We start from the raw sequence: 27,006 nt of genomic DNA on the forward strand, positions 1-27,006 counted from the left end.
AACACAGCAGAAGTGCTCTAAAGAGAGAGAAGACCTTGGAAGTTCTGAGGGAAAATCCTGGAGGAGAAGGCAGCCAACAAGATTGGGCACTGAGAGACAGAAGCACCCAAGGAGAAAATGCAGGTAATAGGATGTGAGAAAGAGACTCCATTCCTCCATCCCCATGCCCTCCTTGGCCAGGTAATTCCTTAACTCTCCACTCACCCCATCTCCACTAAATGTCCTCAAGTACTGTGTCCTTCTTTTGCACTGCACTTACCACTGTTAGAATTTTACATTCATCTATGTGCCTGCTTGGTGACCAAGCTCTCTTGCTGGTCTAGAAGCTCCATGAAAGTAGGGACCTGCCTACTTGTAGTACATCCCTGACTACGAAGTGCCTAGCACAGTGCCTCAGTCATTACATACTTCTCAATGAGTAAATGAAAACTAATGTCTAATTTGGATTTTTTAAGGCACTAATAATGGGATGGATGATGTTAAACCTTTCCTTATCTCTCCCAGAGAAAGCCTCAGAACAGTCTACATGGGTCACAAATGCTTCTGTTGGAAAGGGCTTTTCTGGAAGAACTGGGAACTGCTGAGAATCACATCTGAGCCACTTGATACAGCACAAATTTAGCACATAAGGAGAAAGGAGACCAAGGCAGAGAAGCTGTAAAGATGTTAAGTCCTGGGATTTTTCAGATATCTTAGGGGAAAGTTTTGGATTGTCCAAGACCAAGGAGTTGGGGGCGTGGGGCACTCTTACCCAGACTGCATGGAGGCAAAGACACTAAGTGACTCCTGGGTTACACATTTATTAAACTGGACCCTTAAAAGCTCATTTAAAAACATGGAGATCTAAGCAGCAAGAATATTACCTATCAGCTTCAATGGAAATAATGACAACAAAAAAACTCAAAACTCGATAGAGGTTTAGATAGTAAATATAAGAAAAAAAGTAATTATGTTTTTGAGACTATTTCATACTCTTATAAATACTGCAAACTTATTACAAAGGGAATTTTATTAGCAAATTCTGTTCTTACAAGATTATTAAAACACAGTATCATAAGAAAAGTTATACGACTCTTCTTAAACCTCATCTAGTCGCCAGACTAAATTACCCCAAGAATCTATCAATAAATCAATTAATTTATTAGCTAAGTCAAGAAGCAGTCATTGAATGCCAACTATGGGCCAAGCACTGCATCAGTAACAAGAAACCATCAGTTCTTCAGTCAGCCAAATGTAATTCCAACCTGATAACACATTTCTGTAGTTTTATAATATAACAGAAAATAACATAGTTATAGATCACTTCACTACAATTTCTAAAATTTTACTATGTACGTAACATAATGCAAGGCGTATGTGGGACAAAAAGATGGCTGAAACCTTCTCTGAAGAAGCTTTCCCTTCAATACATACCTTTTTAAATTTCTAAAATAGTTTCTAAATAATCTAAGAGATTTCTACTGATTAGCTAATTGGATGGAGGTTAAAAGGAAAAAAATGAAGTAGACATATCATTTTTTTTACCTGTATTTACCTGTATTCTTTACCTGTATTTATTTACCTGTATTCTTCTTAAAACAAACAGATGGTATACTTTGATGAAAATACATTCTTAATCACACTAATAAAAAGAAACCATATGGTATTGAACCTTTTCAGCTCTAAGGTGAATCTCAGAGTAAAATCCTTGGACAAATATAAATTAAGATTTATGGTTAACATGATATATGAGCTACATGATTTGCCATAAAATGGAAGAGAAGGAGCCAATCACACATGTCATACTTTTCAGTGAAAAGCAATCTCACAACTATTAAGAGATTCATGACATGTCCCTCACATAGGTACCATAGACAATTCCACAAATCCTGCAAATGTTCTGTCCCCAGATCAAGGGACTTATCTAAACCACACAATGACTAATTCAACCCCTCTCAAAGGGATGAACTTTTCCAATAAAGAAAAATAAATTGAAATGCCAGCTACTTTAAATCAAGCACTTAACTAACGTGTTGCTACTTAAATTGCACAGATAAATATTCAAAGGAAGCATGAATGTAAATGGGGGTCATTATGAATGAGCTCCACTCGGAGAATGGCTTTAAGGTACACATTACTTTGCAGGACTCAAAAAAAATCTTCTGGTTTTGCTTAGAACAGGGCTTGTATGTTGTTGGAAGTTACTGGAAAATCAACTATGCAGTCTACTTTCAACTGATACATGTTCTTTGCACATAATTCAAAACCCAGAAAATACTGAATTCACTGCCATGGCCACCACCTTGGGGTATTCCACAGCCTCCAAGTCTTAAAAAAAAAATCCTAAAAGGAACGTTATTTCCAGAAATAATGGGCAGCCAGAGCCTTGGCTGTAGTGAAAGCAGCCAGCAGGGTCCATTCAGCTCCATTCTTGCTATTTCCTCGGAGCCTGCCAAGTCTATCAATGGGCCAAATTAAGGCTGGTAAAGTTATAGACACGTTTTTCTTTTCAAATGGATTAGGAAGTTCCAAGATGTATTCATGTCCACATCCGAGTAACATTAAAGCTATGAGCAATGTTACTGGAGAAAAACAAAGACTTAAAAACAATACTAAAGATTCCCCTCAACCACCCCCACACTGGAAATCTTTATTTAGGTAATGCCTTTTGATTTAATGAGCAACCTGAAGCCCTTTCTCCAGCACAGAAGTGGAATCTGTTGGTGAGCCATTCTTGTAGAAGAGACTGCTGCTCCTCAGGCTTCTGTTTCTTTGCCTCACTGGTTACAAGACAATGTGACTCATGATGAATCACCCCCATCTCTAACTCGCTACACCAGTGTTTGTTGTGGCTGCTCATTACCAGCATTACTGGAGAGGAAGAGCATACAGAAACATAAAGATAAGTATGTAACTCATTATGGGAGCTTCTCATGATTTGAGGTCAACAGTTACACGAAAAAGGACATTTAAAGTCAATTCACTTAAAACAGGGACCAAAATTTCACAGTTGGAGGGGATAAAGGGGTTTCATTAAGTTAAAAATATGTGAGATCAAATATAAGCATATTTTATCTTCTATTTAAGAAAATTTAAATAATAAATGCAACTCTGTGCTGACCCAAATAGTAGTAGTAATAAACAGTTGTTTAATACCATTAGGTACAGTTCTTCTAACATTTCCTCACTAACTCTCCCAGCACAGTTATAATGACAGATTCTTCAAAAAATAAAGACATCCCTAAATCTCCTTTAATTTTTTTGTAGGATCATTCTCTTAAAATGCCTACCATATCAGTATTTTGGATTTTTCTCTTCATCAGTAACTCGCTGGTCTAACATTGCCAGATACCATTTGCCAATGCCTTTGCATGCAAATCTGGTGGCTCTTCAACATTATTTTTCTTAATTTCATTAAATCTTTATTTCTTGAATTTTTGCAAAATCTGCCATTTGACTCGGCAATTGAGGACAATGGTTTTACATCTTCCAAACAATCAGTGAAACACTGTAACTAACAGGGTGGGCAGGGATAGTATTCATCAGCGATGAATGTTTGAATGGGAATTAATTTTACACGTGGACAGTTCATCAGTGCACATTTTTATATTATGATGACTTCTGTTTCCCTATGCAACCTTTGTGACTGCAAGGCATGGGATAATGTATTCAGATAACAAGGGGAGCCATATATGAAAGGCCACAGTCAGCATAGAAATGCTTTTGTCTTTGGGAACTAGAAAACTTTCTCAGAAGACTACAAGTAAATCCGAGAAACATCCCCTCACATTTTACATTTTTTTTAAGTTTTTTTTTTTAAGATTTTATTTATTTATTTGACAGACAGAGATCACAAGTAGGCAGAGAGGCAGGCAGAGAGAGACTGAGAGAGGGAAGCAGGCTCCCTGCTGAGCAGAGAGCCCGATGTGGAACTTGATCCCAGGACCCTGAGATCATGACCTGAGCCAAAGGCAGCGGCTTAACCCACTGAGCCACCCAGGCGCCCTCACATTTTACATTTTAATACTACCTGTCTGCATGCCCTATCATCACTGTATAAATAGACTGAATAAAATGATACCTAGTATGCATCCTACTCTTTGATAACGGAAATGATTTTATTCTGGCATTGTTCACTAATCACAGCAGCAAAATTAAAATCTTGACTTATTAATTTAAGCATCCAAATGTATATCTGGCAGCTGTAAGAATCTGGATCTACTGAGGCTACTAAGTGCTTTAAAAAGATTAAAAAAGGGGTGCCTGGGTGGCTCAGTGGGTTAAGCCGCTGCCTTCGGCTCAGGTCATGATCTCAGGGTCCTGGGATCGAGTCCCGCATCGGGCTCTCTGCTCAGCAGGGAGCCTGCTTCCTCCTCTCTCTCTGCCTGCCTTTCTGCCTACTTGCGATCTCTCTCTGTCAAATAAATAAATAAAATCTTAAAAATAAAAAAAGATTAAAAAATATGTAGCATATGGATATTATCCGTATTCTATAGAGTGAGTGTGTGAGTGTGTGTGTGTGTGTGTGTGTGTGTGTGTGTGCGCGCCCTGCAGGAAAAGCTATTACTTCAGAATCCTGAAGTCCAAAATTAAACAAAAATTTTTTATCTTTGATGCCTCATAAGAAAAGAAAGACAATGCCACAAGATGATAAACAGAGATGGGAAACAGAGATGGGAAAGACAGCACTGTGTGTTAAAAAAGACCTTGAGAGTCAAACAGACCTGGTCCTCAATCCCAGATGTTGTATTCCAGCTGTGTGATGGCAAACTCATTGTGATCTCCAAGTCCCACTTCTCCCATGTGTGAAATGCAAGGGTTGCTCAGCTCCCAGCCAAGACCAAATGAAATACTTAAAAGTGTCTAGAAAATTGTGGGCAGTACCTGTGTTATAAGCCATGGCTTAGCTGGATAAATACCTCCTTCTTCTAGGATATGGCAACAGAAGTCTCTGATGAGGCTCTACCTATATATAAAACAAGGTGCTCTGCTATCACTATGTGGAATTTGTCAGAACTCCTTGATAAAGCCAGTCTTATAAAATAAAGCTCCTCCCTCCCAAAAATGAGGTGTCAGACCCAAGCACATATCTGCTAAGCCTTACAAATAAGAACTTATTTAGATAAGTGAGCGGATTCTCTCTCAGTGACACTGTACAACACCTCACTTAGATCTTTCTGGCTGTGAGACCCTAGGCAAGGCTGAGCCTTTCCGAGGGTTTCTTTTTTTTTTTTTTTTCTTTAAGATTTTATTTATTTATTTGACAGAGAGAGATCACAAGTAGGCAGAGAGGCAGGCAGAAAGAGAGAGGAGGAAGCAGGCTCCCTGCTGAGCAGAGAGCCCGATGCGGGACTCGATCCCAGGACCCGGGGATCATGACCTGAGCCGAAGGCAGCGGCTTAACCCACTGAGCCACCCAGGTGCCCCCTCCGAGGGTTTCTAAAGTGAAAATAACCAAATCTATCTTCAAGAATTATTTTAAGAATTGAAAAAGTAATTTATATAAAAGCACAGAGTACTCAGAAGGCATCCATCCTTATTAACACACCAAATATAATGTCATTTTTAAAATAAGATATCAATAATTTATATTAAAAAAATACACACACACAAAACAAACCCCAAACCTCTAGAGATCAATATGTGAGTCAGAGTCCTTCGCACCCACATTCCATAAGGTATATTTTAAAATACATCATGACAGCAATAAAATCCATTCCAAAGGTCTGTTCCAAAGATGTCATATCTATTGGTCATGTCTTCTCTAAGATGACAACATAAATAAGAAACTGATAAAACCAGGGGCTAATGGTCAAATAACGAGTACTGTTCAAAGACAATGTTCACAATAATCTCTCAGTTGACCAAGCAATGGAAAAGTTTGCAAACACTGCCGTGCCCTTCTAGGTATGACACAGGCCATGGTGACAAGTACCATCAAGGCCGTATTTTCAGTTTCAATTAAACCTACACTTTTTCTTAGTTTGTTTTCTTTCCAGAATTGGGTTGCACACATAGGTTTACCTAAGTTTTATATTTGAAGATAAGCTCCAGGATCTGTTTTAAAGAGCTCTAAGAAAGCCAGGAAACAAGCTAACATCTTCTTCACAGTTAACAAACAGGTCAAAAAAGAGTGGTTCTTTACAAGCACTGAAAAATGACAGCACTGGTCAAGGCGGGGTAGGGGGGCACATAAAACAAAAATGAAATAGAAAAAAATACCTGAAAGTGAGCAATTATCATCCCTCTTCCAGCAGCAATAACCTCTAGACTTTTCTTCCTGAGTCTCTATAAATCCCCGCTCCTTTCCTGCCCCACCACCAGCTATCAGACTGGACTAGCGAACTCCCCACCCATGCCTCATCCACCTATTTTTCTGAACATGAACCTGACCAACAGTATGTCACCAAAGACAACCAGATAAGGCAGGTGCAATCATTACCGACAGATCTTACAGGCACTACTTACCAGTCTCAAAGAAACAGTCAAATAGATTCAAACAGAGTCAGTCACCCAGGGTCTGCAACAACTATACATATTCTGCCTTTCTCCACTCTACTTAAACCTCCAACGCCCCTTTCACGCCACAGCTGGTGTGGATTCCATAGGTCCCAAAGGAACAGAACCCATCACACTGGTACTTACAGCCAGGGACTAGATTTGTCCTCTCTTTCCTTCTTCCTGCCATGCAAAATGAAGGTATCTCTCAATGCACTGGCTTTCTCTCTCCCTCCTCAATCTCTCTCTCCTGGATCCTTTCATTCAGTATTTAACATGCCTTTGTACCTCTCATCCTTAAAGCACATCCATCTCTACCTTCCATCCTGTCTCTTTATAAACCTTCAGAGCCAAGTTTCTCAAAAGAATCATCCATTCTTTCTTTCTCCATTTGCCCACATGCCAGAGCTTTTTAAGTACAAATCTTTTTAATTTAAAAAATGATGTTACGGCAAGCGTAACAGAAAGTAAATAAAAATTGAACACTATCTACTTTCCTTACCCCATCTTTATTTTCCTTAAGTAATCAATATTGAAGTTCAATTTGTACCTTCCACACCATTCTCTATGCTCCTATAAATCCATACAGACATTTATATACACATTTAAGGTAGTTTGCTTGTTGATAAAAGAAGCATCATAATTAACACAGGATCTGCATCATGCGCTTTTCATCTAACAATTTTTATGGAAATCCTTCTAGGTAAATTCATGTAGATACAATTAATTCTTTTTAATTTACATGAATTCCCTTCTTGATGGGCATTTTGGCAGTTTATGGGTTTTTTTTTAATTTTTTATTTTTTATAAACATATATTTTTATCCCCAGGGGTACAGCTCTGTGAATCACCAGGTTTACACACTTCACAGCACTCACCAAAGCACATACCCTCCCCAATGTCCATAATCCCACCCCCTTCTCCCAAACCCCCTCCCCCCAGCAACCCTCAGTTTGTTTTGTAAGATTAAGAGTCACTTATGGTTTGTCTCCCTCCCAATCCCATCTTGTTTCATTGATTCTTCTCCTACCCACTTAAGCCCCCATGTTGCATCACCACTTCCTCATATCAGGGAGATCATATGATAGTTGTCTTTCTCTGCTTGACTTATTTCGCTAAGCATGATACGCTCTAGTTCCATCCATGTTGTCGCAAATGGCAAGATTTCATTTCTTTTGATGGCTGCATAGTATTCCATTGTGTATATATACCACCTCTTCTTTATCCACTCATCTGTTGATGGACATCTAGGTTCTTTCCATAGTTTGGCTATTGTGGACATTGCTGCTATAAACATTCGGGTGCATGTGCCCCTTTGGATCACTACGTTTGTATCTTTAGGGTAAATACCCAATAGTGCAATTGCTGGGTCATAGGGCAGTTCTATTTTCAACATTTTGAGGAACCTCCATGCTGTTTTCCAGAGTGGCTGCACCAGCTTGCATTCCCACCAACAGTGTAGGAGGGTTCCCCTTTCTCCACATCCTCGCCAGCATCTGTCATTTCCTGACTTGTTGATTTTAGCCATTCTGACTGGTGTGAGGTGATATCTCATTGTGGTTTTGATTTGTATTTCCCTGATGCCGAGTGATATGGAGCACTTTTTCATGTGTCTGTTGGCCATCTGGATGTCTTCTTTGCAGAAATGTCTGTTCATGTCCTCTGCCCATTTCTTGATTGGATTATTTGTTGTTTAGGTGTTGAGTTTGCTAAGTTCTTTATAGATTCTGGACACTAGTCCTTTATCTGATATGTCGTTTGCAAATATCTTCTCCCATTTTGTCAGCTGTCTTTTGATTTTGTTAACTGTTTCCTTTGCTGTGCTAAAGCTTTTGATCTTGATGAAATCCCAATAGTTCATTTTTGCCCTTGCTTCCCTTGCCTTTGGCGTTGTTCCTAGGAAGATGTTGCTGTGTGTGTTCTCCTCAAGGATTTTGATGGATTCCTTTCGCACATTGAGGTCCTTCATCCATTTTGAGTCTCTTTTCATGTGTGGTGTAAGGAAATGGTCCAATTTCATTTTTCTGCATGTGGCTGTCCAATTTTCCCAGCACCATTTATTGAAGAGGCTGTCTTTTTTCCATTGGACATTCTTTCCTGCTTTGTCGAAGATTAGTTGACTGTAGAGTTGAGGGTCTATTTCTGGGCTCTCTATTCTGTTCCATTGATCTATGTGTCTGTTTTTGTGCCAGTACCATGCTGTCTTGATGATGACAGCTTTGTAATAGAGCTTGAAGTCCGGAATTGTGATGCCACCAACTTTGGCTTTCTTTTTCAATATCCCTTTGGCTATTTGAGGTCTTTTCTGGTTCCATATAAATTTTAGAATTATTTGTTCCATTTCTTTGGAAAAGATGGATGGTACTTTGATAGGAATTGCATTAAATGTGTAGATTGCTTTAGGTAGCAGAGACATTTTCACAATATTTATTCTTCCAATCCAGGAGCATGGAACATTTTTCCATTTCTTTGTGTATTCCTCAATTTCTTTCATGAGTACTTTATAGTTTTCTGAGTATAGATTCTGTGCCTCTTTGGTTAGGTTTATTCCTAGGTATCTTATGGTTTGGGGTGCAATTGTAAATGGGATGGACTCCTTAATTTCTCTTTCTTCTGTCTTGCTGTTGGTGTAGAGAAATGCAACTGATTTCTGTGGATTGATTTTATATCCTGACACTTTACTGAATTCCTGTATAAGTTCTAGCAGTTTTGGAGTGGAGTCTTTTGGGTTTTCCACATATAGTATCATATCATCTGCGAAGAGTGATAATTTGACTTCTTCTTTGCCGATTTCGATGCCTTTAATTTCCTTTTGTTGTCTGATTGCTGAGGCTAGGACCTCTACTACTATGTTGAATAGTGGCGATAATGGATATCCCTGCCGTGTTCCTGACCTTAGCGGAAAAGCTTTCAGTTTTTCTCCATTGAGAATGATATTTGCGGTGGGGTTTTCATAGATGGCTTTGATGATATTGAGGTATGTGCCCTCTATCCCTACACTTTGAAGAGTTTTGATCAGGAAGGGATGCTGTACTTTGTCAAATGCTTTCTCAGCATCTATTGAGAGTATCATATGTTTCTTGTTCTTTCTTTTATTGATGTGTTGTATCACATTGACTGATTTGCGGATGTTGAACCAACCTTGCAGCCCTGGAATAAATCCCACTTGGTCGTGGTGAATAATCCTTTTCATGTACTGTTGAATCCTATTGGCTAGTATTTTGTTGAGTATTTTCGCATCTGTGTTCATCAAGGATATTGGTCTATAGCTCTCTTTTTTGATGGGATCCTTGTCTGGTTTTGGGATCAAGGTGATGCTGGCCTCATAAAATGAGTTTGGAAGTTTTCCTTCCATTTCTACTTTTTGGAACAGTTTCAGAAGAATAGGAATTAGTTCTTCTTTAAATGTTTGGTAGAATTCCCCCGGGAAGCCGTCTGGCCCTGGGCTTTTGTTTGTTTGGAGATTTTTTTTTTTAAAGATTTTATTTATTTATTTGACAGAGAGAGATCACAAGCAGGCAGAGAGGCAGGCAGAGAGAGAGAGAAGGAAGCAGGCTCCCGGCTAAGCAGAGAGCCCGATGCGGGGCTCGATCCCAGGACCCTGAGATCATGACCTGAGCCGAAGGCAGCGGCTTAACCCACTGAGCCACCCAGGCGCCCCTGTTTGGAGATTTTTAATGACTGTTTCAATCTCCTTACTGGTCATGGGTCTGTTCAGGCTTTCTATTTCTTCCTGGTTCAGTTGTGGTAGTTTATATGTTTCTAGGAATGCATCCATTTCTTCCAGATTGTCAAATTTATTGGCGTAGAGTTGCTCATAGTACGTTCTTATAATAGTTTGTATTTCTTTGGTGTTAGTTGTGATCTCTCCTCTTTCATTCATGATTTTATTTATTTGGGTCCTTTCTCTTTTCTTTTTGATAAGTCGGGCCAGGGGTTTATCAATTTTATTAATTCTTTCAAAGAACCACCTCCTAGTTTCATTGATTTGTTCTATTGTTTTTTTGGTTTCTATTTCATTGATTTCTGCTCTGATCTTTATGATTTCTCTTCTCCTGCTGGGCTTAAGGTTTCTTTCTTGTTCTTTCTGCAGCTCCTTTAGGTGTAGGGTTAGGTTGTGTACCTGAGACCTTTCTTGTTTCTTGAGAAAGGCTTGTACCACTATATATTTTCCTCTCAGGACTGCCTTTGTTGTGTCCCACAGATTTTGAACCGTTGTATTTTCATTATCATTTGTTTCCATGATTTTTTTCAATTCTTCTTAATTTCCCGGTTGACCCATTCATTCTTTAGAAGGATGCTGTTTAGTTTCCATGTTTTGGGGTTCTTTTCAAACTTCCTTTTGTGGTTGAGTTCTAGCTTTAGAGCATTGTGGTCTGAAAATATGCAGGGAATGATCCCAATCTTTTGATACCGGTTGAGTCCTGATTTAGGACCGAGGATGTGATCTATTCTGGAGAATGTTCCATGTGCACTAGAGACGAATGTGTATTCTGTTGCTTTGGGATGAAATGTTCTGAATATATCTGTGATGTCCATCTGGTCCAGTGTGTCGTTTAAGGCCTTTATTTCCTTGCTGATCTTTTGCTTGGATGATCTGTCCATTTCAGTGAGGGGAGTGTTAAAGTCCCCTACTATTATTGTATTATTGTTGATGTGTTTCTTTGATTTTGTTATTAATTGGTTTATATAGTTGGCTGCTCCCACGTTGGGGGCATAGATATTTAAAATTGTTAAATCTTCTTGCAGTTTATGGTTTTTTGATGCCTACAAAGAGTGCTGCAATCAGCATCCTCACATACACATTTTCTTTGAATGGGTTTCACCAAGAGGAGAGCCTGCCCCCTCAGTGAGTATATGCACTTTACATCTCATGATCCATTATAAATTTCTTTAACCAGCTCTAACCTGGCTTCCACACCCACCACGTCAGCTATGTGGTACAGGATGGTAAGGGGTGTACGGTATACTCCATGTTGTTAAGGCCGAGGGATCCTCTTCCTTCCTCATCTACTTGATCTCTCAGGGTCATCTGGCATCTTGACCTGTCCCTCCTTCCTGAAGCCACACTTTCCTGCTTGTACTTCTCCTGTTGGCTACTCCTTCCCCATTTCCTTTGTTGGCATCTTCTTTCCCATTTGATCAGGTTCTGGAGCACTCGGACTCAGTTCTAGGTCCTCTTTTCACCTCCTGCACTCTCTTCTGAAGCTAATAAACTCCCATGGCTTCAAATACCATGCTCTAACACAACTACTCTTAAATTTCTTACTTCCAACCTGGACCTCCTTTTTCAGCTCCTACCCTGTATATGGAACAACACTTATTGGAAGTCTCACAATCTAAAGAACACATCTCAAATCCATCCACTTCTTCCTACCTTCCCTGCCACCTTCCTTACATAAGCAACCACCACACCTCTCCTAAACTATAGCAAAGGCCTCCCAACTCATCTCCCACCAAGTCAACCTACTTCCCACAAAGCAGGTCTTCAAAAAATTTCAAATAACAGATCACGTCACATCCTTGCTTAATCCCCTCCCCTGGGACTACACATTGGCTAGACCACAAACTCCTTTACATGGCTCTGCCAGTCCCAAACAACCTGGCCACCACCTACCTCTTCCTCTCTACCTCACCACCACTCTCCAGCCACAATGACTTATTTTCATGCCCTTAAACAGGCCATCTCTTCTCCCTCAAAGCTTTCCTGTCCTTGCTCCAAACTCTTTCCCAATTCCCTGGCTTTTGCTTTGCCTACTTTACTGCTAATCATCAGGAAGGTCCCTACTTAAATAGCACTTTCCTTAAAGGACCTCCCCTGACTCACCCAGCTGAAACTGTGTTCCTCTGCTATACTTCCAATGCTCACTTATGTCTTCCTTCTTTGCCTTTATCACAGCTCCCTTTACTTGTAATTATTTTGTTTAATATCTGACTCTCCTGCTAAGCTGTAAACTCCACAAGGGCAGGGATGTGTGTTTAAGGCTCTCCACTGGAGCTCTACTATCTAGCACGGTGCCTGTCATATAGCAGGCACTTAATAACTATCTGTTGAATAAATGAGGAAAACATACTTTTATTTCATTTGGGGAGATTAGGGAAGATTTCCTAGAGGAAATGGCACTTCAGCTTACTACATAAATGGACCAGATTTCAGTTGCTAGAGATGAAAGTAGAACATTTCCAAAAGAGGAAATTGCTTGAGATCAAATGTTTGATACCAGTTAGAGATTTTGTAATCCAAAACCCAACACAATCCTGGCACCACACATAAAATAAAAAACTCACTATATAAAAGCAGAGCAGATGAAATAGCAAGAGTGTCACTATTTGTTTCCTAACTACTAATTCTACAACTAGCTCACACTGGCTCCCTCATAACTTCTGTCCACCAATGTCCACCTCCTGGCCACCTAGGTTCCAAACTTTGAAGTTCTCTTTGCCTCAACTTTTTATCATTATTATTCCATATTCAACTAGTCGTTAGCTTTGACTGGTTTTTCCTTTGAATGTCTTTCACAGCTATGCTCTTTCTCCATTTAAACAAAGACATCTTATTCAAGCCCCCTTCACGTGTGGAATTATCACAACCTTTTCCAATCAGGGCTTCTCATCCTTAGCACTGTTGACATTTTGAGTTGGATAATGCTTTGTCATAGAAGGCTGTGCTGTACACTGCAGGATATTTAGAAGCACCCCTCTTACCCCTAGATGCCAGTAGCACCCTGCCCCTCAACTGTGGCTACCAAAGATGTTCCTGGACGTTGCCAAATGTCCCTTGGGGCGGGGGGGACAGGACAAAATTGCCCCCAGTTGAGGATCACTTTCCTAGATGACATCACAGAAAAAGCCCTCTAAGACTACCCAATCAAAACTCAATTCATTCTTTTAGGCTGACTCAAATTTCATCTTTTCGATGAAAATACGGGTGCTTATCAACAAACAGATGCACAATTGTTTAATTTAGCAAATGATAAAGAATCTGTACAATAAAACAAATGAGAGACCAGTTTGCTTATCAGCTTGACAAAAGATTAGAAACAATGATAATGCTCATTGTTGATAAGGACAGGGAGAAATAGGTACTATCATAGACTCCTGGTAGGAATAAACTGGTATAATGCTTTTGGATAGCATTTACCAATAGTTTAGCATTTTATGATCATATCCTTTAACTCTGCCCAGGTGAAGAGATAATCACATAAGTATGCAAAGACTGTAGTGTTCTGTAATAGTAAAACTAAAAACATCCTAAATCCCTCAGTAGGGCACTATTAGGTAAACAACAGCACATTCAGAATATTGTGCTATTCAAAAGGATAAAGCAAATGTTTACGGACTGACATGGAACAATAGTCACAGAGAATATAAATATATATGTGCAAGGTTTCAAAATAGTATATACTCCATAATACCACTTTTATAAATAAAACACTTATATATGATTAAACATGGAAGAAAGACTAAATGTATATTTGTCAAAATATTAACAAATTGTCTATCCTCAAATCATATTTTAAATGTATTAGAGGAACTATTAGATTTCCCTTAAAAATCTCTTGGAAAAGTCTAGTTTACGGAATCTGTGCTTTAAATTTTTCAGTTTACTTAAAGCAGGCTTACACATTTATTTACCACCTTTATTTCAGGCAAATAACCTGAGTTGGAATATTCTGTTCTGAGCGACATTTTTGCCCTAGAGAAATCAATGGTAAAAAGGAAGTTTACAGAGAAAAATATATTTTTTGTGCATGACAGCTTACCGGTGTGATGCATCCATGAATCATATTGAAAATACGTCCCTTGAAATCAAAGAAAACAATATGTTTATACAAAGAATGTGCCCCAAAGTTCCCCAATAAAGGAAAGTGTTTAATCAAAATATCTGTTGACAGCTGGTTAGTGCTGATTCTAAAGTAGAAAAGAAAATCAGTGTCATTGTAGTCTTTTGTTTTGTGTACAAGAGCCGAATATGCAAATTAGCCCAAAATGGAGACTCATTATCTGTTTTACACTTTAAGTGTGATTTTAAGCACTGTAGGTATATATACACACACACATATCCAGAATACACATATATCTCAACAAACCATGCACATCATCTGTTCAGAACTGAGAAACGCATGCATGCTTCTACAACATTAAATGGAAGGCAGATGGCAGGCACTGATCAACAGAAATAAAATAAAATCCTTCTAAATCCTACTCCCTCTCACATTCCTTCTAATTTTTTTCCTTAGAAAAATATCAAGCAGTTCTTCATTACTGTTGATTTGCAACTTCAAAATTACAATAGGCAATGCAAAAGAGGATTTCAAAGAGGGAAAATGTCTTTTGGCACAGATTCTCTTTCATAGTCTTAGGCAAGAGATAACGCTAACTTTGAAACTCATAGCATACTGTAGTTTTATCAGTATCTAATGTGTAAATTAGCTCTTTCTGTAACTGGAGCTTTAGCTTTCAAAATACATAATTACTGATCATTTTAGCCTGCATCACATTTCTTTTGCAGGGTGAAAGAAGTAAAACAGCTGTTACATCCTAATAGCTTCATAATGTGCAGAGAATTTCTAGGACTATTAGAAATTAAACCTACAGCTTCCTATCAGGCAGAACATATTCATGTGTATATATGACCCACATTATTTGGAAGAACAATTATGAACTTACGAAATTGTAATTTGAGGCATAATGAAGTAAGACTGCTAAAGAAAATATTACAGCTCTTAAATGGGGTCAAAGCTGCCAGGCCACCCCGATCGGTTCCACCTTTCCTCACATACATCAAGTCCTCTGGGCTGAAGGAAGTCCAAGTGTTCATGCTACCACCATTCCTTGCAGGAATCGAGCCCTCCATTTTCATATTGGGAGATGAATTTTTAGAAGGTGAACCAAGTTTGGCATGCCGCCCAGAATTTCTGGCAGCAGACAAGCAATCTGGTTTCACTTCTGGTCCATTCTCCCCTGAGCCAACCTTGTATCCACAGAAAGCACCCAGATCTAGGGAACTTGTATCGTTTATTAGGATCACTGAGAAAGCTCTGATGGTTTTATTAACCATGGGACTTGTACATCCAGTCCTCTATGAGCATATTTTCCATGGAAAGAAATATTACAAAATCTTATTTCCTAGTGTCTCCTTCTAATGCTGGAGGAAAAAAATAGCACTGTTAAAAGGATTTTTCCAGAAAAACAATTATTCAGGCACCTTCACATAGGAATGTTAGAGGGCTAGAGGGATTCAACAACATATCTGATGAGCAACTACTACCAAAGGAATATACAGTAAGGTCTAGGGATGACAAAATAATTAGAGAGGCACACAAGATATATTATATAATTAATGGCTAAACTGGGTGATTTAAGTATAAATGCTAAAAAGTCAGAGCAATCACTGCTAGGCCGTGTGGGGTGAAATGTTAATATACACAGACCTAACTCTCTATGGAGACAATTATTAACTACTTCACCAATATCTTCTTTAGATTACCATTTCCAAAGTAAACAGGATCAGAAATGACTACATATTTCACAAATAAATCTGTGTCTAACTTCTCTTTTCTGACCTCCAAGATCTGAGGTCTAACTGTCTTTCCCTCTTCTTGATCTTTCAAAAAGCAAAGTCGGGGCACCTGGGTGGCTCAGTGGGTTAAAGCCTCTGCCTTCGGCTCAGGTCATGATTCCAGGGTCCTGGGATCAAGCCCCGCATTGGGCTCTCTGCTCAGCAGAGAGGGAGCCTGCTTCCTCATCTCTCTCTCTCTCTCTCTCTCTCTCTCTCTCTCTCTCTGCCTGCTTCTCTGCCTACTTGTGGTTTCTGTCTGTCAAATAAATAAATAAAATCTTTAAAAAAAAAAAACAAAGTCAACGAAGATTTACTCCACTGATAGCATTTTCTGATTCACTCTGGAAGCTGTGTAGGAAGTCCTGGAAACTCTGTCCCACCATTTCCAGTCGCAGTTCCATAGCTCACCTATGCTGGAGGCCCCTCACTCATATTAAGGAGCCCAGAGTCCCAGATGGCTCTGTATTCTATTTCCTCCCTTGTTTTCTACTTGACAGACCCACAGTCCCATGCTCAGTAGTGCAAACTCTGGCTGCCTGGTTCAGGATTTCCTAAGTTCCTAAGTAAATGTTGGGAGAACTGCAGTACAAAAACAGGTTCCAAAAGGAGATCTCAAATAGGAAAACTGATACACTAAGGTCAATTTCCTTACCGGTGGCATGTACTCAATGACGAAGTACCTATGGAAATGCATTATTTTTCTAAGTAAAAGATACATTGACTCAAATCCTGCCTCCAGAACAGGAACTTCTTCTCTGCTTCTTACAAATTTTTACTATTCTCTGAATATTATTTGTGAAAACTAACCTAATTTACAGTTCTCCCCATGGAGTCTTCTAATCTTGTTGAAAGAAGTTAAAAAAAAACAAACAAAAAAAAACTTTAAATAAAACCAAGTCCCAGATACCTGAAACACTTCTACAAGGTCATATAAAGAAGAGGATTGTCATTCATGTACATGTCTCAGAGCTTCGGGAGGTATGGGAAGGTAAGTGGTAAATGGCCGATTTCAACTGGTGAGACAAAATAAGGCATTTTTAATAAGAACCAAAGATGAAGTTAGGGAAGAAGAAGGAACCAATGATGGGAGAGTTTTGAGAAAATAGCTCAGGTTTGGCCAAGTCCAGTGCAGATTCTGCCCTGGGCAGGTGTCCTGCATACACAGGACATCCTTTCTCCTTTTGTTTGCCTGCTTAATCCCTTGGTCCTTTATTACTCACTTCAAATCCTCTCTTCTGTAGGAACCCCCACAGCCATACTCCTGCATTACCTATGTATTCCTTTATTATTGCACCAACGATATCTTACTTTATCAGTCCCTAGAAGGGGAGCAGAGGGTGTCTTGTTCATCCTTTTACACCTGACACCTAACCTAAGTGCCTGCAATATAGCAGGTGTTCAGTCCATGTTTGTTTGTTGAATCAATGTCCACAGGACAAAATGTTGTAAATAACAGAGTAGCACGGAGGAGAGTGAAAGCATAAGAAAAAGGATTCTGATGCTCACCCAGAGAGGTGCTGTCTGAACTTGATCCTGGACCTAACTGCTTGGGAAGCAACTATTAGCAGCACCAAATATAGTGCTTGCCCTTCCAGAATGAAAAACAGACAACGGCTGTTTGTGGCAATAATAACAGGTCATTAGTGTTATTAACATCATCTCATACAATAGGCTTATTAAAAGACACTAATTTATATTCTAAAATTATAAAATAAAATGCAAAGGAAAAGGACAACTCTGTTCTGTTTTCTCATATTTCAACTCCTCCACTGCACACACAAAAGTTCAACGTGTTATTACCCTTTAAACAAAATGAAACAAAAAAGCCTGGATGCAATTGAATAACTTAAGCACAAACAGCCGAGTCTCAAAGGTCTTACTGAATATAAAACACAGCGGGCTTTTTGTTTTTTTTGTTTTTGTTTTTTTTTTTTTTTTTTGGCCTAATAAGAGGATTGTAGGTGAAATAATAAATAGAAAATTTCTAAACTTAAAAAAAGAAAAACAGCAATTCAGGATGTGAAGAGAGCTCATGAAGAGAAACTTCATAACATATAAAGTATGTTTCTAAATACAGTGGAAGCAAAACAAATCAGGACTTAAGAACATCAGGCTCACTATGTAATAATAAAGTCCAAAATGATCTTATTAGGAACTAAAGGGCCGGAAAATTCAAAGCTCTATTGACAAACTGACAAAACACAACTAGATAAAGGATTGCTATACTCCCTCTGGAGCATTTTAAAAGTACAAACTTCCCAATTGCTCCTTGTCCTCACCCTCCCCATCCACATGGCCAGCAGCCTGGTAGTTGGGGCAGCTGCAGCTGTGCCCAGCGCCAGCATAGCAGGCTGTGGCCACTCTGCTTGGGGTATCTCTGCCAGGATTCTGGGAAACTGCTGTGGCCCAAGAGGCAGCAAGAGCTCCTTCAGGGCTGCAAGTCTCCTCCGGCACCACCCCAGAGCTGATGCTTTACCTCACATCCTGCAGAAGCAATGCAGGATTGGGATGCTAACTGTGCACTCTGAGGGACCTGCACGTTTAGCTTCTCTAAGGCTTAATTTCCTTGTTTGTAAAATTAGGTGGTTAGTGGCATTTCCCTCACGGAGCTATTGTGAGGATCACACAAGGTAATGATGTGTCTGGTGGAAGACAATGCTCAATCAATGTTAGACCGGCCCCTTCCTGTCTCTCCTGAGCTCCTGTAATCCTATCTTTTCCTCCTCTGCCTTTCTTCTGTTCCTGATTCCTTATAAATACGTAGTGGCTCATCCCCTTTGAGTTCCTCTTCCGTTTGGTCTGAAATTCCAAAGGAAGATTTAAATTAAAAAGGAAAAAACCCTTATTTGTATGAACCTGCCTAATTGTATTACAGAGGCCCATATATGTGCTACACTTTGTAGATGAGGAGTCAGGAGCCAGCTAGTACCTGCATGTACACCTCCAGGCTTCGGACATAATTAATGCTTCCCGGGAGCTGAAAGGCTTAAATGGTACAAATAGTTTCACGTGTTATTTCACAAATCACAGACTTCAGAACAATTGATATATAAATATGGTTTGATTTTAAAAAAAAAAAGGCAACTTCAACCTCTCTTTGGCCTCAAATAAAATTGTTATGATTTAGTGACACCATGTGGCTACATTTTGCTTTGCACTCTTGGAAGAAAATGTTCCTCCGAATGCAGGGTTGCTCTATGCTAGTTCAATCATGACATCAAAGTTGTAGGCAGAGGTACAATTCAAACTAAGTATGAACGAAAATGATTACTTTTTTAACGTGAAACTATTCCTTTTTCCTTTACATCTGAATAAGGCACTTCTTGAATTCTGAAGACGCCAATCACATAAAGAAAGTAAAGGCTCAGCATAATTCTAGCTACAATTCTAAAGCATCCTGGTGAGCCAATGAATAATGTAGAAGCGCCTTCCTTTAAAAGTAAATAAATATATCAATGCCCGGTTATGGGGGCAGGGGAGAACAAGAGAGAAAAGAAAGGAGACACATAGCTATTGTACAATGTGAATAAGGTTGACAAAGAATGCTTTCATAAACAGCAATGTTTATTTTCTCATCTGTTTTATGTCCTGTAGATCTACAGCACTGTGTAAGTACTATAATCTAATGAAGATGGGTAAAAAATAAATAAATAAAATTATACTGCTCTAATGATGGCAGGGATGAGGAGGGACCTGGAATGTATGGTAGCAATAAAAGAGATTAAAGTGCCCTATACCAAAACACAGTAGAGTTTTAGTAGTCATCTAATGAGGCCTCCTACAGGAGAGCCATTACTCTTGAATAACAGTCAATGTACACCAAAGAAAGGCTAAATATCTAAAACAATGACCAGGAAATAGCACTTCTTTCACTCAGTCAAAAACACCATCTCCCCTCTCTTGCCTTCCCAGACCACTTATTGAAAATATCCACCATCGCAGGACCCACGCATGGTCCCCCATCAGTCCCTATCATAGCACCATCTTCACACTTGAAAGGACTTGATGCATTCTTCTTACTTGTTGAGACTGGCTCCTCCCAGATTCCATGACAGCAGAAGCCGTGTTAATCTTCTTCAGGTGTTGTGGCCTAGGTATCAAGTACAATGTATAGCACAGAGTAGGAGCTTATTTTGGATGAGTGAGTGATGAATGAATGAACAACAGATGAATACATGAAGAAAAATCTATTTCCTTAGCTGGTGAAGCATGCCTAAATTTCTTGTCGTACGTGAGACTAGAACCACGCTAGTGAGATGTTTATCATCATTTATGGCCTCTAATGTGACCACTGAGACCAGAAGACAGGCTGGCAGATGCTTTATAACACCCTTTCTTTTCTCCATGATGCATTTGGCACATTATAATATCTCATTCTAAGAAAAGAAAAAAAAAAGGAGGAAAGGGAAACTACAATAATTAAAACACTTCCAGCTATAGGCAAAGAAATCAGTGAAACAGAGTATATGCTAGAATTTAGCATATGATAAATATGATTGTTCACATTTGTGTGATAAGGAACATTACTAAATAAATAGTCTTCATCAACTGACTAACCTTACCTGAAAACACACACACAAAATGTTCTGGCTGAGTTACACATCTAGATATAAAGACAAAAATAACAAACAGTAGAAAAAACTTATAACACGCTGGAGTGCGAAATACCTTTCTAAACATGATTGCAAACAACCAGAGATTTAAAAAAAAAAAAAAAAAAAAGATGAAGAGATTGGACTACATTTTTTAAAAAGTAAAATTCCATATGGCAAAAAGTACCAGTAAAACATTAAAAACTAAAAACAAATTACACAACACATGACAGGCAAAACGATGGCATATCTATATCTGTATCTATCTCAGTGTGTGTATATCAATATATCAAAATAAAGTTCTGATAAGATAGAAAAAGATAATTGCCTCAGGAGAAAAATATGCAGAAGACTGAAATTGGCTTTTCATAAATGAGAAAGAACAAATGGTCATTATTAAACAATACTATACTTCATTGATGATAAATCTAAATTAAAATAAGGGTTTTTTGTGTGTGTATGTGTATGTGTGTGTTTGTTTGTTTAACAAATCATAGCTCACACTGGCAGTGTTGACAAGCCTGCATTGGTTAGCAGCTCAGAGAAAGAGTGTTTTCATGTGTTATTGGTAGGAACTGGATACAACCTTACCAGAGAACAAGCTTTACTGAGATTTTAAAATGTCTCACATTCTAATTTGATAATAAAAATGTCAAGAACAAGACATTTCCATTTGTTTAGTTAAAAACAAAAGGAAAGGCAGAAATCTAGTCTTGTGTGAACAGTGGCCATCCCTCCAGTCCCCTGTCTTCAGTGACTGCTCTGCTGTCTCTGCCCAGCCCCTGCAGCAAAGGTGTCTGCTATCTACTCTTTTCTTCCTCTCTCAACAGGCACACCCTGAGTGCTGCACTTTCAGGTGGGATTCCTTTCCTCAACTCCGGGGTTTTGCTCCACAATTACTTTTCTGATTCCAGCTACCGGCCACCTGCAGGCTCAAAAATCCACCTCCACCCCTCACACCCATGTTTTCAAGTCTCCTATTTCGGTAACATTATATGGCTGCCAAATTACCAGCACTCTGTTGAGTAGCAGCCAGACAATGTTTTAAAACACCCCCAGGGCACTCCATATTTGCCAATCCCTATTAGTATTTTTTTGTTCAGCCTTGGGCTCCAGCATCCAGGAAAGCCGTGGAAGGCAGAGGAAGGGCTTGAAGAGAGCTTCCTAGATACACAAGACAATGTAAAGGTGAAGCTGAAATGGCCTTTTCCTAAGAAAGAGAAAGCTGCTAAGACATAACATGATTCTGAGTGCTTAAGAAAGATTATACTAACACGGACAAGTCCATTTTCTTCATCCCCAGGAGGGGACTGAGCGGGGTGTGTTATTAGTCTAGGCTTTTGGCTACATAGAGCAGTCCCCAATTAAACTCCAATGCATTCCTAAACCGGACCCAGGAAGACAGAGCAGATCATTTCTGCTCATTGACCATTACAGCTGGAGCAATCACTCTGGTTTTGAAGCCTGGCGTGTTATCCTATCTATTGCCATTGGATAACGTCCACTACCTTAATGAGGTGAAGTGCAGACTGAATTACATTCTACAGATATATAAAAAGCCAATTGCACGCATGTATATTTTGCTACAATAAAAAAAAAAATACTCTAACAAATTACAACTGTTGGGAACACATCACTACCAGGTTATGAAGATGGAGTGTACAGTTTAAGGCATGTTTCAGACTGCTGTGTATTGACTGGCAATCTGGAAACGTGTCGGGGAGACTAGGCTCCTGAGGTCAGTAACAGTTTCCTCACAATGAGCGCCACCATGGCCAAAGACGATGGCAAGAATGACTCTTTCTCTGAAGGTCAAATGTCAGTGGAGAGTCTCAAAATTTAGAAAAAAATAAAAAATAATAATACCAACAAATTTAAAATAATAAAAACAAAAAAACAATAAAAATAAAAACCACTAGTGACTGAGCCTCTACTTTGGGCCAGGCACTGTACTCAACATTTGTACACACGCTCTGTCATCTAAAACCTCCGCGGCAGACTTCTAAACGGTGTTATTTCTGTTTTTCCTGGTGTAGAAACAAGGGCTTGGAGAGGCACAATTTCACTAAGATCACCAGGCCAGGATTCAATGAAACCAGAGAGTGAGAAGAGCTCTAACTCCATAGACCATGGGGTTTTCTTTTGTTTGTTTTTTTGTTTTTTCACAACACAGTGCTAATGTACATGCAATCCAGCCAAGACTCAAGAGAGAGCTAGGTAATCTCACACTCCCCAACTCACAGTGTCACTCTTCTCTTGTGAATACATTTGATGTAATCTTTCCTCGATACATGATATATCTTTCAGGATTAACTTCAAAATTCAGCTTCCTCATGAAAATATAGGAAATTACCTTTGTAAACGAGGTACCTGAGACCTTTCTAGCACGAATACACATTTTAACAAATACATGAATCAAAAGTACCAATGAATATATACACATATTAATGCTGAATCAATCTCTTCTCATTATACAGTCAGTGCCTTGACCCCAGGAAGCCTGTGCTAACATTTATAGAGCACCTACTACATACTAGATCATAGCCTGAGTACCACCCAAGAATACTAAAAGATCACAATCTCTACTCCTTATTTCCAAGAAGTTGTAATTTTAGTATCAGAGGCAAGACAAATACTCAAAGGATACTGAAAAACAAAAGTGACATATAAATGTACAAATTAACTAAATAAAGCAAAGAGAAAGAATGTATATGTGCCCAGTGAAGTCCCTGGAAAATGTGTATTTAGAACATTGTTTAGACAGACAATAAATGATTGCGAAGATAAAAAAAACACCAAGCATAGGGGAGCCTGGGTGGTCAGGGGGGCAACCAACGCTTGGTTTTGGCTCAAGTCATGATCTCAGGGTCATGAGATCGAGCTCTGTGTTGGAGTTTACACTCAGCATGGAGTCTGCCTGAGACTCTCTCTCCCTCTCCCTTTGCCCCTTCCCCCTGCTCACACTCTCTCTCTAATAAATACATAAATAAATAAATAATCTTTTAAAAAAAAGAAAAGAAACACCAAGTATAGGACATCCTTGGAAAATCAACTGAGACTCTTAGGTTCATTTTAAATACTACCAAAATCCCAACCATTTACAAAAGGCAGAGTTTATAAAGGAAGGTAATAATATATGTTAAAGTGGTTATAAATCTCTTTAATTTTATTTCTTAATATGGCTATCAAGACTCTTTCCTTTTCTTGTTGTCGCTATCTCTAACATCACCTTTGCTCTAATTTTCTCCACCAGGGTTGGGAACTGGTTGTACCAAAACCAAAATGAGCATTTTCAATACACCGACCTCTATAAGACACAAAAGTTACATCAACAAAAGCAAGGCCACATGGTAGAGACAAAATAACAAAAGGGAAGTATAAATACTGCCCATTAATAAATAAGGGGATGTATAGTTTGTAAAAGCCAGAGATCATGATGGAGGGCACACATCCCCCTCCATATGGTAGGGGGTTTTGAGTGGGTAAAGCTCACAGATTCTGTCATGGCTAGTCTTATATTCATGGTGATTTGTTCTCGGAGCCACGTTCCTCTTGTTTCAAATTGCAAACACAGTCTTTCAGTCCACATTAGATGCTTTGGTTGCTATGCTGCTTATTTTCTAATCCATTACAATCATAGTAACGTGAGTCAATGCAGGCTCAATCTCCTCCTCCAAGATGGGGCCCCTGTGTTACTCTCAAAATATCCCCAGGCAGGGTGCCTGGGTGGCTCAGTGGGTTAAGCCACTGCTTTCAGCTTAGGTCATGATCTCAGGGTCCTGGATCGAGTCCCACATCGGGCTCTCTGCTCAGAGGGGAGCCTGCTTCCCTTCCTTTCTCTCTGCCTGCCTCTCTGCCTACTTGTGATCTCTGTGTCAAATAAATAAATAAAATCTTAAAAAAAAATCCCTAGGCAGCTCTGAGATACAAAATCTTCACTCAATTTCTTGTTCCTCTCATTTTAATCCATTCAAAACTCCTCTGATAAAAGAGCCACTGCCAGACCTGCAATACTTTAGTCTTACTTTTGGGAAATGAAATTGATTTTCTTCATTTTCACACACGAGGATCCCTGGGTAACAATACTTTGTCCAGCCATACCCATAATAAAAAAAATGTCAGCGACATTCTTTACTGTACCTGAACGCTGAAAGGTTTTGTGGAGTTCCTTGATGGAGGTAAGAATTCAGCCTGATGCTGTTAGAGTGTAAGTTTACTAAGTATAATATAAGGGTGTCTTCTGACCAAGAGACTAAGTGCCGTGGGACAACCCCATCTGCTCCAAATCAGCCACAGTGGGAGGTCAGCTGGGGTCATAGATGAGGGTAGGAACAGGAGGGGGTAAAGAGGCCAGACCCACATTGTCCCTGGTTTACACCCACCATACACTTTTCTTCTCCTCTTGCCACACTGGTCTAGATGAACCAATCATTCTGTGCCTTTGCTCTTTTGACTTTAAGATAAGAAATACCCGAGGGCAATTTCCAAGGGGAAAATTACAACAGGAAAAACAAAACAAAACCAAAAAAAGAAAACAGCAAAATTACAGGCCCCTCTAACTATCTTTCCCCTCCCAAATTCATTAATTGTATAGGTTTTATAGAATTTCAGAAAGTTTAAAAGATGGTTTAAACCTTCTGAAATTCTATAAAACCTATATAATTATAGGTGTATATATATATATATATATGCATATATATATATATATATATATGCACACAGAACAGGAGCTCACCAACAATTTTTAAGAACAACCTTCCATGGGGCCACAATGCATAACAACAATGAAAGCTCCCTCTGTTTGAAGGGAGGCTGCGAGCCTGGAGCCCCAGCAGCTCAACCTCCCTTGCCCCAAAACCAACCCATTAGATACACTTGTTCTGTCAAGCTCTGCTGATAAGCACTGACCTAGAAAAAGAACACAGATATTCAGAATGTGCACACTAACATCCAAGAATCTCCTCCTGGCCCTGAGGACTACCAGGGAAGTCTCCAGAAATATCTCCCACAGCTTTTGTGGGAAGAACACAGCCCCTAACAATCACTCTGCTTTCAGTGTCTAGCATGGAGCTTAAAGAGCATCTCCACTTCTCCTGTGCTCTCTATCCCTACTTGTTCATGGCAGGTCTCCGGCATACGTATGGCACAAAACACTGGATAAACAGTTTCACATTATACTCTAGAATTAAGATGCTTTGTTTTCATATTTTCCCTAAGTTTTTTAGTTGGGATGCATTTGGTAGCTGATAACCAAAAAAGTCGTCGTCTTTAAGACAAAAAAAATATATAGCCCATTTCTCAAGGTTCACATTTCCTTAAATAAAACATCACAATCATTAATTAGCCATGAGAACTAACCTGCAGACACGGGCTGGAAAATACAACTTTTGCCAAGAACGACATAGATACTGCGAATGGTCAATCACTCTAATCCAATCAAGTTCATCCATTGACACTTCAATGAAGTATGAGTAAGACCTGTGAATCAAAAGGAAAAACGCAGAAAAAAGTACCATATTAAAATAACAAAACCAAGTCATACTTTAATAAAATGTTAAAAGCTACCAAAAAATACACAGTTTGCTAATTGCATTTTCTGCATAACAATCAAATTATTATCAGAACTTCCTGTATAACAGTCAAATCCTGATAATAATAAAATCTATGTAGACCCACTGTCATAGCATGCACCACAATGCACTGAACTTCTCTCTCTGCACGTTTGTATGCCTTATTGGATTGCAAGCTGCTTAAGAAGAAGGAGCATGACATATTTATCTTCATCTGTTCAGGACCTAGCACCCTGTTTGCCACATATCCAGCATGCAAGATAATTGTTCCTTTCCAAACAGAGCCAGGATGCCTTGCTCCTGCTGTATTAGCAGATTAATAAAGCCATGACAGAGAGAGGACACAAAATCAAGGAGTCGGAGGTGTGCCTTCTCCTTCTACCTTTCCTAGTCTGGGTGTCCAGCCCTATTCCCTCAGGATAGCCAACTCAGAACGGTCCCCCAGGAAGGCCAGCTTATCTCCTGCTCCCTCTCAGTCTCCCACCATCCCACACAAATATGTGGCCTGAAGAAAAATAAATGACATGGTGTAGAGATAATATGTGTTTCTTTTGGGTACAACATGGAATTTGGCAGCTAATAATATGGCAGTAATGAAAATAGCCTATCATCCTCCTTTAAGTCCGCTATGCTGGACCATTAGATGCTGGTCCCATAGTGCACAAATCTATATTCCCCTGTCATAAGCCAAATTTAAATTTGAGATGCAGTTATTACTTGTACTGTAATATCAACAGGAACAATCTCAGAAGATTTAGGTGACCATAAATGTCAGCCTGCAACCAACAGTTGTGACCAGAAAAGG

At 39.2% G+C, this 27,006-nt stretch overlaps 1 protein-coding gene across 1 annotated transcript in view; it reads right to left on the reverse strand.

Annotated features, from left to right (window-relative positions):
* Window positions 1–27,006, reverse strand: part of BTBD9 (BTB domain containing 9) — a 415,294-nt gene that overhangs the window by 329,424 nt on the left and 58,864 nt on the right. The window contains exon 6 of the mRNA XM_082732274.1: window positions 25,990–26,109. Within this exon, the coding sequence (XP_082588400.1) occupies window positions 25,990–26,109 (120 nt within the window). The remainder of the gene's footprint in view (window positions 1–25,989; window positions 26,110–27,006) is intronic.

Source organism: Mustela nivalis (assembly GCF_964662115.1).
Source record: "Mustela nivalis genome assembly, chromosome: 5".
Taxonomy (NCBI): domain Eukaryota; kingdom Metazoa; phylum Chordata; class Mammalia; order Carnivora; family Mustelidae; genus Mustela; species Mustela nivalis.